Source organism: Pithys albifrons, chromosome 3 (genome assembly GCF_047495875.1).
Source record: "Pithys albifrons albifrons isolate INPA30051 chromosome 3, PitAlb_v1, whole genome shotgun sequence".
Taxonomy (NCBI): domain Eukaryota; kingdom Metazoa; phylum Chordata; class Aves; order Passeriformes; family Thamnophilidae; genus Pithys; species Pithys albifrons.
Window position 1 is genome coordinate 70,174,038 of NC_092460.1, and position 12,046 is coordinate 70,186,083.

The following is a 12,046-nucleotide window of genomic DNA, read 5'->3' on the forward strand; positions in this document are numbered from 1 at the left end:
CTGAATTCTTCAAATGTAGCAAGAGGTAAGACTCCTCAACCATGCCCTGAAAACTTCTGAACTTTTCATTATTTCAGGGTTGCATTTTTCTGCTTACTGATGATTTTTGTTGTTTTCATTTATGATTGCTACTGTCTCTAAAACAACACATGAAGGCTCCTATGGTAACCGACATACATCCATGTAATTCAGAGCTAGGTACTACAAACTTGAAAAACCAATCTGCCAAAGAGCTATTCAGTGAGGTATATCACAGCTAGCACTTCCTCTCTAGCAGAAATAAAACACCTGAAGACTCTTCATTAAATTACTCTCCTATGTAAAATTATATATCTTTACTATTTGGACAATGATACTCTTATTCTTCCTGCTCTTTGGCTTAGTCAAAACTTGGAAATCTTTCAGGTATAAGACACAAAGTTATAATATTGTGAAAATTCAGGCATGAGGAATTGAGCTAATGTAATTCGCATGATTCTGTTTACTGATGATGGGGCTCTGCAGCTTGATGTTTTGATCTGCCACATGTATCCCTGCATTTATCTATCTGTTCCTGTGAACACAATCACACCCCAAAACAGCACAGATGTCAAAAATATTTCCATGTATGTTATGAGGTGATCTTCTAAAGGAAGCAAATATTCTGCAGTGGAAAAAATGTGATGGAAATATATTTTAATTTTTAACCTCTTCTAATATTAAAGTTGTGCAAAATTGATAAAACAGAGATTTAAACCAAGACTGAACTGCACCGTGAAGAATACCCGTATATAATCTGCAACTGGCTTTCCACAGCAGCATGCTGTTCCACAGTCCTTCAGCTCCCTCTGCTGCTTAATCTACTCCCACAGTTTTTGTATTTGCAGGGAGCTTTTAGTCATTCTTTTTTAACCTCTGCTTTGATAAGACAAAATCATGTATATTAAAATTGCACCTAAAGCAATGAAATGATTACTTGAATTGACAAACAGTGTTTGCAAAGTTCGATTTAACTATTGTCCTTCCTTTCCTCAGGGAATGACAGGAAGACATCAGTGTCCTGATTACTTACTGGTGACTTGCAGTTCATATATTGTGCCGTTTCAATTTGACTTGGTGTAACTGATATGTATCCATAGCGTAAGCTGACATTTTTTTTGTTATGTAATTCTATTTCATAGAATCAAAGAATCATTTAGGTCGGAAAGATCGAGTCCAACCATTAACCTAACAATGCCAAGTCCACAACTAAACCATGTCCTTAAGTGCCACACCTACATGTCTTATAAATACTTCCAAAGATGGTGATTCAACAATTGCCTTGGGCAGCCTATTCCAATGCTTGACCACCATTTCCATGAAGAAATTTTTCCAAATACTCAATCTAAACCCCCCTTGGCACAACTTGAGGTCATTTCCTCTTGTCATGTCACTTTGGTTTTTTGGGAGAAGAGGGCAACCCTCACCTTGCTACAATGTCCTTTCAGGTAATTGTAAGGAGTTATAGGGTCTTCCCTGAGCCCCCTTTTCTTCAGGCTAAACAACCCTACTTTTCTCAGCCACTGCTCAGAAGACTTCTGCTCCAAACCCTTCCTCAGCTCCTTCTTTGAACACACTCCAACACCTCAATGCTCTTCTTGAAGTGAGCAGCCCAGGATTCAAGGTGTGGCTTCACCAGTGCCAAGTAGAGAGGGATGATCACTTCCCTGGTCCTGCTGGCCACACTATTTCTGATACAGGCCAGGACCCCATTGACCTTTTTGGCCACATGGGCACACTGATGGCTCATGTTCATACAACTGTCAACCAGCACCTCTAGGTCCTTTTCTTTTGAGCAGCTCTCCAGCCATTCTGTTCCAAGCCGGTAGTGCTGCATGAGGGTGTTGTGACCCAAAGGCAGGACCTGGAACCCTGCCTTATTGAGGTCACACTGTTGACCTCAACACATTGATCCATCCTGTCCAGATCCCTCCACAGATCCTTTCTACCCTCCAGCAGATCAACACTCCCACCCAGCTTGGTGTCACCTGTAAACTTGCTGAGGGTAAACTCGATCTCCTTGGCCAGATCATTGATAAAGATATTACACAGGAATGGCTCCAATACTGAACTTTGGGGAGCATCACTAATGACCTGCCACCAGCTGGACATAGCACCATTCACTGCCACTCTCTGGGCCCAATACCAACAACAGACTGACAGGCCCTAGTTCCCTGGTTCCTCTTTATGTTCCTTCTTGTAACTGAGCATCACATTTGCCAATCTCCAGTCAATTGTGACGTTCCCATTTGACCAGGACTGCTGGTAAATGATGGAAAGTGGTTTGGTGAGCACTTCTGCCAGCTCCCTCAGTATCCTTGAATGGATCTCATACATTCACATAGACCTGTGTGTGTTGAAGGGGTGTAGCAAGTCACTATTTCATTATTTCCCCCTGGATTATGGGAGCTTCATTCTGCTCCCCATCCCTGTTTCCCCACTCAGGGAGCCAGGTACTCAGGGAACAACTGGGCTTAATACTAAAGACCGGGGCAAAGAAAGCATTAAGCACTTCTGCTTTTTCCTCATCCTTTGCCACTGTTTTCCTCCACACCAATAAATAATGAAGATACTACTCAGCCCTCCTTTTGTCACTAATGTATTTATTGAAACATTTTTATTGTCTTTTAGAGCAGTAGCCAGATTAAGTTCTAGTTGGGCTTTGCCCCTTCTAATTTTCTTGCTTCACAACCTCACAACATCCTTGTAGTCCTCCTGAGCTGCCTGCCCCTTCTTCTAGAGGTCATCAACTCTCCTTTTTTTCCTTAGTTCCAGACAAAGTTCTCTGTACTGCCAGGCCAGCATGCTTCAGCACCTTGAAGATTTCTTTCTTGAAGAATTTCCAGACTTCCTGGATTCCTTTGTCCTTCAGGACTGCCTCCCAAGGGACCGTGCCAACCAGGCTCCTAAACAGGCCCTCTGGAAGTCCAAGGCAGCAGTTCTGCCAAGTCACGAGTCACCTCCTTATTTCTCTGAGAATTGCAAAGTCAAACATTTTGTGATCACTGAGCCCAAGATGGTTTCCAGCCATCACATCACATTTCATACTGATTTTAAATATACATAAAAAAATTATCTCTTTATGTAGCTCAGTGTACTCTTTATTACCTACATTTCTTACAGATATCTCTGGAATACTTTCCAAGATTTTTATCATGTTCGTCTATCAAAAATGCTAAAGAAAAAAAAAAGCATCTTGGATGCTTGCATTTTCTAGTTTTTATTGCTGTATTTTCTATTCCTAAGTAGACTTGATACAGCTTATCCCAGATAGCAGACAAATGTATATATTCAATGTATTGGTCAAAATACAATATAAATACAAATACACAGACACTCATTAAGGCAGAACTTTGATTAGTAAGGTATAATGAAGAGAAGGAATTATCTGCCAGAATATGTGTCAGAACCATAAAAAACCTCAGCATTGTACATCGTACTGACTAAAACAGTGATTTCAACAGCAGTAAAGGTTAAGCGAATATTAACATACAAGATTATGCTGTTTCAAGGCATCTCTGACCCTCAGGGGATTGTATAGACTACATCAAACATAGGAAGCTTAGAATTCAATGTGTAATTTTCTCTATAGGTATCTAGGGTATTATACCCATGTTTTCTGTTCAGCTATTCAACCACACGATTACATCAGTCACTGACAGAATTACCCCAAGAAAGTAAGACTACAAAATCTCCATTTGAAATTCTGTAACATCATTAAAAGCACAGGTTTGGGGAATCTTTGTCAAGACATAACTTCCTCCAATACAAGTGGAATGACTTTCTGAAGGATCTGTTTTAATGCCTAGGGCCAGAAGTAATGGTTCCTATAGGTATGAATTATGCTACACCTGGAAACAAATGCAACCCACACATAGCCCAACACAAACAGAACAACCTGGACAAGTCAGGCTTGATCAGATCTCTCAGGCACTTCTTGTATGTGTCGCTTTGTCCTTTGTGAGGACAAAGTGCTTAAGTTTCAATTTTCTCAAAGTGTTTGCTGCTCATCAGGAAAAGACAACACACTACTGGCTCTATTGTCTTCTTCATGTATCTTGCTCCTGAGTGACATCTTAGAAGCAGGACCATTGGGATGAAGGCTAATCACATGACTTAATACTTATCAGGAGGAAATTACAGAATGATGGTCAGATTCAAAACATTGTAGGAATGTGAAATAAACAGGTGGATTGAAGGAGCCCAAAGCTGCAATCAAACAAGAGCCCAGTAGGAGGATGACAAATTCTGGAGGTATGTGGGAGGACCTTTCCGTTCCAGCTGTAGCATGTCAGGCACTTGAAATTTGTGCACATGCTGACTTTTCCTTACCTGAGCAGTTCGGTGCCTCACTCCGGCTCCAGTCTCACCAGGCAGTCTGATGCCTCACCGCAGCCAAATCTGAGTCATGTGTTGCCTGAATAAGCCTCATACACTGACACTCCTGTTGTCACAAAATGTATTGAGACACAGAAGAGAAGGCAACGCTGATAATCATACCCAGTCCTCCACCACTAAAGACAATCAGCACAAGAGCACCAATTCAAGGCATAAACGACTCAAGTCACAAAAGCTTTCCCACCACTAACAAATGCCAGACCTCCTGAGCATTTCAGGAGGTGCTCAAAATCAAATGCAGTAGTTTATTAAATGTTGGGTTTAGACATAGTTATTAAATCTAGACCCTAGACCTGAAGCTCAGGTGCCCGTCTTTTTAAACAGAGTGAATGAAGATCATCAAGTACGTGACTGTGTATCAAAGATGGTGGAAATTAAAAGATTTATTCAGTAGCAACAAAACTTCCAGAAACCAAATTCTTAGTCAACCCAACTGAGCAGAATTAAATGTGCATTGAAATGTGCAGATCATTATTTGACAAGTCATTTGGCATACTAAATTATCTTCCTGGAATAACAGGCGAGGAAACACGGGTCTTAGTCTTGTTCATTTACCCTGTTTACTTCTGCAGAAGTTGGCTCCTGAAAAAAGTTTACAGAATTAATTGAGACATTTGATAGAATTGCCCTTTCCACCAGCACTGTGTGCATAAACTGTAACTTCTCATGTTACAGAACAATCTGGTATTAACAATTTCTCACATTTTTTCTTTTCCCCCTTATAAATTAGCATTATAGCGATCTCTGTTCTGAAAGTCTTTATAAGCACGTCTTGCATCTGCTTTGCTGTGTGGGATTCTTCCAAAAGGTTCCAGATCATTGAAGCAGGCATCAAAAACTTCATCCACAGCTTTTTCTGCTGTTTCTTTGCTAACTTTTCTAACAGCCAGAATGGAACGAATTGCTCTGTCTCGTACACAAGTCTAAAGTGAGAAATAGAAAAAGAAAAATCTGTCATAATCAATATAAATTTTTTTCCAGATGTTTTCAAGTATTAACTCCTACAATATAGGAAGTAATTTTGTATCACAGAAGAGTCAAACAGTGCCTGTAATAAGCATTGAAGTATTTTAGTTCCATCCTGTGTTAACTATGTGTTTTAGTTTTCCATGCACATATAATCCATGAGATAACTAAAAGATTCTTTAAACAGGAATTAAAATACAATTTGGCATTTTTGTAGGTATCAAGTATTTGTAAAACTTAACCTGGACACAAGAAAAAATGTATCAGAAAGAGACATAAATACCATTTAGTTCTTTACAAACTGAAATGCTATAAAACACAAAGGATTGACTTCTCTACTGGCCTTCATTTGATACCTCTCTTTATTGCAACTTTTTCTTACAGTTCGTCTACAAAAAGGTAAAAAAAGATGCAAAAATCAGCTACAAGCTACTGTCATTCTAACATGAACAACTATTTGGGACTCAATGTGTATGCTTCATTACTATTTACAAAAATTAATTCACTTAAGACTTAATACACATGGTTATTTAGACACCTTGTCATTCTGCTTTTTCCAGTTTTAAAAAGAGTATTACTCACTTACAGTGGATAAAGTATTCCCACTACATTTGCTGCAAACTCTGTTTTTTGTTTGGTTCTTATTAGCCATCCATTGTCAGTGGCATGACTAAGTATTCAGGAATTTCACTCCAATAAAATTAATAAAACAGTGGGGGAAAAAAGTAACATTAGTCATTAAAGGTTAGTAAAGAGAAAACAGCAAGTCAATGGCATCTACTTCTTTTCCTGATGTTTTCAGCTATGAAAGTGCAGAAGGGTGAGATAAAGTAGGTAAAGATGGCTCATAACAAGTGATTAGATTTTAGCATCTACAGTCTTTACCTGATGATGCCCTTTCAGTCCAAATTTAAATCTGGCTATTTCATTCATCAATGTACAGTCTCCACTGAGATTAGCAGCTCTAATCTATTGAGAAAAATAAAAAGTCACAAGATCAGAGAAACACATGAAAATACATACTCCAAAAAAGTTATAACAAATTTTTTTCTTCAGTATCTTTCTGGTGACTGCTAGTAGAGAATCTTCCCAAGGCCACTTTAACTTAAGCACCTGTTACCCTTTGTATCCACCCTCTCAGCCTCAGTGAACTGCAAAGTATTCTTACAGCAAACTTTTAAGTTTCTCCAGGAACTACATCTCATATATTGCTAAAGTTTAAATGACTGAGCAGTAGAGATCATACGTGTATGTATGTATGTATATGTATATATATGTATGTATGTGTATATATATATATATATATAAACTGCTAGAAGAGCATAGAAAGTAATAATCTCCCCAGTCTATATCAGAAGCTGTCACAAGAGTCAGGAAGAAAGGCAGATACCTCTCAGAGAACACAGCTGCAATACCCAGCAGAGCACTAACCCATCTGTTTTGCAAAAAGTCACATTTAAATGAGTACATAGGTTTAGCTTGTTAACTGTCTTGTCCTGTACACTGTAATTTCTTTTGTCTGCCAACTGTTCCACAGCCTACCCGGTCTGTTAAGAAATGTAAATGAACTGTGATTTCCTATAATTGAGTACCAGAGTGAGAATAAATGCATGGAAAATATGAAAGGTAAGAACTAAAAAGCTGTCGACAAAAAATGCAAATGCCATATAATAAAGTAAGCATCAAGACTTGAAGTAAACACATAATCTCAACTAGAGCAAGAACATGCACAATCTGGTTTTACACATATATTTTCTAAACTCATGTTTGAGACTTACATTGATTATTCTGTACTGTGTAAATGCTTAGACAAAAAAATAGATAGTTAATAATTCTGAATTAATGTATTGGGTTTATGTGGCAGGATGCTGGCAGTGAGGGACCTTCCAGGGTGGCTTCTGTGACACAGGACAAGTGGCTGACCCCATGCCAAACAGAGCCAGTTTTAACTGGTCCTGAAACAGTCAAAAGTCAAAGCTGAGACCACTAGTGGTGCCGGTTGTCTCTCTGTGATGACATATTTAAGAAAGCATAAAAAACACTAAAGGGAAGCTGTGAGACAGAGAGTAAGAAAAATGTGACGAAAATAGCTCTGCAGGCACCAAGACCAGTGAAGAAGGAAGTCCCCTTCAGGTGCTTCAGACATCAGAGGAGATTTTCCTGCCACCTGTGAAGAAGACCATGGAGACACTGGTTGTCTCCCTGTAGTCTCTGAAGGAAGACAGTAGAGGAGATATCCATACTGCAGTCTGAGGAAGACCCCACGACAGAGCAGATATGCCCTGAAAAAAGCTGTGCCTATAGAGGGCCCATGCAGGATTAGGTTTTCTGGGCCACTGGGGAGCAATGCTGGTGTGTTTCCACCACTGAAAGACTGTGAAAGGACTCTAATTGGAGTGGGTCTTGAAGAATAGCAGCCCAGGGGAAAGACTGATGATGAAGCAGTTCACAAAGGACTGTAGCCTGTGGGAGGGACCTCACACTGACCAAGAGGAATAGTGTGAGGATGAAGAAGCAGCAAAGTGTTATGAACCGACCACAGCTTGCATTCCCAGTCTCCCTGTGCCACTGCGCAGGGAAGGAGATAGAGCCAGGAATGAAAGAGCTAAGTTGAGCCTGGGAAGAAGGTGAGGTGGGGGAGAAGGTATTTTTAGTTCTATTTTTCACTATCCAACTCTGTTATTAATTGGTAATAAATTAAATTAACCCTCTTCAAGTCAACTGTATTTTTGCCATGACAGCAACCGGTGAGTGACCTCCATGTCCTTATCTGGAACCACTAGTTTTTTAATCTCATTTTTGGCCCCTGCACTACTGAGGAGGGGAAGTCAGAGAATGGTTTGGTGGGTTCCTGGCAGCCATACAGAATGGCTTTACTGATAGCACATAAGATTATTTCGTTATCTATAAAGAGATAATAAGTGACAGTGGTTAATTTCCACAGCAAATACGAATTCAATTAATGAAGTAAAATTAATTTTTATGAAATCTGATTTTTTCAGTACCAAACTCATAATTTTGCTTATCTCACATACTGTTTATAGGTGAAACTTGAGCACATCTAAAGTCTAGACACAAATCTAGAACGAAATAAGTTCTCATTAAAAACAAACAAATCAAGCAACTAATGACCAAAGAAAACCACTCAAACTGCAAACAAAGCCACCATAATATTTTAATATATTTTTTAAAAACAGTTAAAAAAACCATAACGCAGTCAGAAGTATGCAACTTTCATAAGATTAATCATAAGAGGAAGTTTTTCTGTGGCTAAATGAAATAGATTACATCATAAATCAAATAAAAACATGCAAATACACATGCATCATGTATATAAGAGGAATCCTTCCCAATCTGTGCTCCATTAAATTGCACCTCCTGAAGCATCAATTATTAAGGCCTTTCAAGCAGAAAATGTCCTCTGAAATCATAGAATCGTTTGGGCTGGAAGAGACCTCAGAAATCATCTAGTTACAATACCCGTGCCATGGGCAGGGACACCTTCCACTAGACCAGGTTGCTTAGAGCCCCATTCGGTGGACATGGAGTCATAACTACAGTGTACTATTAGCAATTCACAATTACTCAAAAAAGGAATGTTACAGAAAAAGACAAGCTTGTTGTTGATCAAAAAAATTCAAACAAAAATAAAGTATTTATACTACTGTGAAAACTACACAACATACCAAGATTTGCACAGGAGAAAAAGAATTCTATAAACATTTGATTATTGTGTCATGTGTTTTCACTTCTAATTACTCTCATTTGTAAATAACCACTTCTTGCTATGGCTACACTCACAGTGATCACATTCTACTGAATATGACATTAACTTACTAACATTTGTGAAAACTAAGTTTTTGTTTTCCAAATGAAACTATTTAGGTTGACCCGACAAAAAGTGTTAACAGGATTAAAACAAATGAAGTGTTTGTAACATTAAGCATCTCTAACAACCAGCAGTAATTAATAAAATTACAACATTAGAAACATTTTAACTTACCTCTGAACATGCCAAATGTTTGACATTTTTAAACCAGTCAACATGTGCACGGCAGTGATCAAACGCATGAATCAATTCATGTGTGACCACCCGGTTCATATGGGATTGTTGGCGAATGTTGTTCTGACACAGAACAATCTGCAGAAGAAGAAATAGAAGTAGTCGTTTCAGCAAGTTTCAACACCTTCCTTACTCTTCAGAGACCCAGTGCACACCACCTACAGCATTTAGGGTTTTTAGATTGGTGTTTTACAACATTAACAGTGCACTAGTTCCAATATAGAATCACAGAATCACAGAAGATGCTGAGTTGAAAGAGACACACAAAGACATCGAGTCCAACTCCCGACCCTGCACAGGACCATCCTCAAGAGTCACACCATGTTCAAGAGATATTGTCCAAATGCTTCTTGAACTCTGCCAGGCTTGGGGCTGTGACAACTTCCCTGGGGAGCCTCTTCCAGAACCCAACTACCCTCTGGGTGAAGAACCTTTTCCTAACACCCAACCTAAACCTCCCCTGACACAAATTCAGGCCATTCCCTCAAGTTTTGTCACTGGCCACCACATAAAAGGGACCATGATGAAGTTGCAGACTGCAAGGAGGTCTCCCCTCAGTACCATGGAACATCATTCACATATCTTGTTTTCATGACTAACTCAAATATCAGTTTTGGTAGATTTACTCATAGTAACAAAACACTAAAATAATTGTAGTCCTCTGAAAGGGGGCTATGTCCAGCACGTACCTGAGATGTGGCAGCATCAAAACCTCCACTGACACAGCCATCACAGTTTTCACAAGAAAAGTGCCGGTCATTGAAGACAGTGCTGAAAGGCCCAAGCAAACAAAGTTACAGAAAACAATTTGAAAAACATCAGTCACTACTTGTAGCAGTGACGTTACTACACAGAACAAGATGAATTAATTTACATACCAACCAGATTGCTTCATAGCCTCAAGGAGAAGTTGAGCATATGGATCTAGAAAAACATTGCTGCAATCAATTTCTCTAAATTCTCTAAATTCAAAACAAAAGTTTTGAAAGTCATCTATAATCAAAATATAAACACAGTCAAGTAAAAAAAATAACCACAAGAAAAGCAACATACATACAAATGCATACTTTGCAGTACTTTACCCCAATACAATGCAACTGGCATCTGTTACAGTTCAGACTATGCAAAGGGATATAGAATCATAGAATTATTTCAGTTAGAAGGGCCATTCAGGATAATCTAGTCCCAACCCTCTGCCATAAGCAATAACACCTTCTACTATACCCGGTTTCTCAGAGCCCCATCTAAGCTGGCCTTGAACATTCCCAGGGATGGGGCATCTGCAACTTCTCTGGGAAACTGTTTCAGTGTCTCACCACCCTCAGAGCAAAGAATTTCTTCTGTATACCTAACCCAAACTTCTTCTCTTTCAATTTGAACCCATTACTTCTTGTCCTATCACTACACCTCCTGAGGAAGTCCCTCTCCAGCTTCCCTGTATGCCCTTTTCAGATACTGGAGGTTGCTGAGGTCTCCACACAATCTGTTCTCCAGGCTGACCAGCCTCAGGCCTCTCAGCCTGTCTTTGAAGAGGTGCTCCAGTCCCCTAATTAACTTGGAGGCCTTTGTCTGGACTCTCCAACAGTTCCATGTCCTTCTTACATTTGGGGGCCCCAGAGCTGGACACCACAATGCAGGTGGGGTTGCACCAGAGCAGAGCAAAGGGGAAGAATCACCTCTCTCGACCTGCAGCCCAGCATACAGAGACAAACAAAGCTGTTCAGGAATCAGGTGCTGAAATTATTTTTTTAATAGTATAAATAAAGAGATTTATAGTGGCCATGGCTTGCTGTTAACATCACAATCAACATCACACAATGAGAAGTGCACAAATGCACAGAAATTGACAAATCGTCTGTTTCTCAGGGTAAAAAAAATGTAGAGAAGGACCTTTTGATAGGAAACACTCTCTTAGCCACATTCGACATCGTATTTTGTCTTAAGCAAAATCAGGGTGTTCATAAAGCAGAGCCCCATCCTGCCCACTGCTCGGGCCCGCCCGGGGGGCGCAGCTCCCGCCCCGAGACCCCGCGGCACAGAGTCAGTCACAGCGGCGGGGCAGGGCCCACCCCAGGGCCCCGCTGCGCGACGGCCGGGCCGCCGGACACGGGGAGGGGCTTACTCGTTTCCAGCGTCATCCTCAGCATCACCTGGCACCTATTGTGGAAGGTGAAGAGGCTGCGGACCAGGAAGCTCTGTGGCTTCTTGTTCCGGTCCGGGAAGAGCCTGTAGCCAAAATCATCCTCCTCCTCCGTCCCCTTCTTCTCGGCCGCCGGCGACGAGTCACCTGCCCCATCCTCCATGGCCTACCGTGCCCTCCCGCGCCCAGCGACCACCTTCCCGGCGGGGCAGGGAACAAGGCTGTGCAAGGCACGGGGCCCAGGACACCGGGCACAGGATACAGCGCTCAGGGGTCAGGGGACAGCACTCAAGGGGCAAGGGACAGTACTCAGGGGACACGAGCAGGGCCGGAGCCGCGGCAGCGCCAATCGCTCGCAGCGCTCCGGACACGTGGGCGGAGGGCGAGACCGGGTGGTTCGGGGCGCAGGCGCAGTTGGTTCCTCGCGCCGCCGCTGCGGGGTCGCGCTGCATCCGGGGCGG

At 41.1% G+C, this 12,046-nt stretch overlaps 1 protein-coding gene across 2 annotated transcripts; it reads right to left on the reverse strand.

Annotated features, from left to right (window-relative positions):
• Positions 1-2,675: 2,675 nt before the first annotated feature.
• On the reverse strand, positions 2,676-11,973 carry ATP23 (ATP23 metallopeptidase and ATP synthase assembly factor homolog). 2 transcript variants are annotated; one of them, XM_071549980.1, is made up of 7 exons: positions 11,568-11,973; positions 10,324-10,369; positions 10,135-10,216; positions 9,386-9,523; positions 6,268-6,351; positions 5,119-5,339; positions 2,676-4,998 (listed from the first exon to the last, which is right to left on the reverse strand). In XM_071549980.1, the coding sequence occupies exons 1-6, from the start codon at positions 11,746-11,748 to the stop codon at positions 5,136-5,138; spliced, it is 735 nt and encodes a 244-aa protein (XP_071406081.1). In that variant the 5' UTR covers positions 11,749-11,973; the 3' UTR covers positions 2,676-4,998; positions 5,119-5,135. The 2 variants fall into 2 exon arrangements, with proteins under 2 accessions (XP_071406081.1, XP_071406080.1); XM_071549979.1 differs by having other exon boundaries at positions 2,682-5,339.
• Positions 11,974-12,046: the final 73 nt, after the last annotated feature.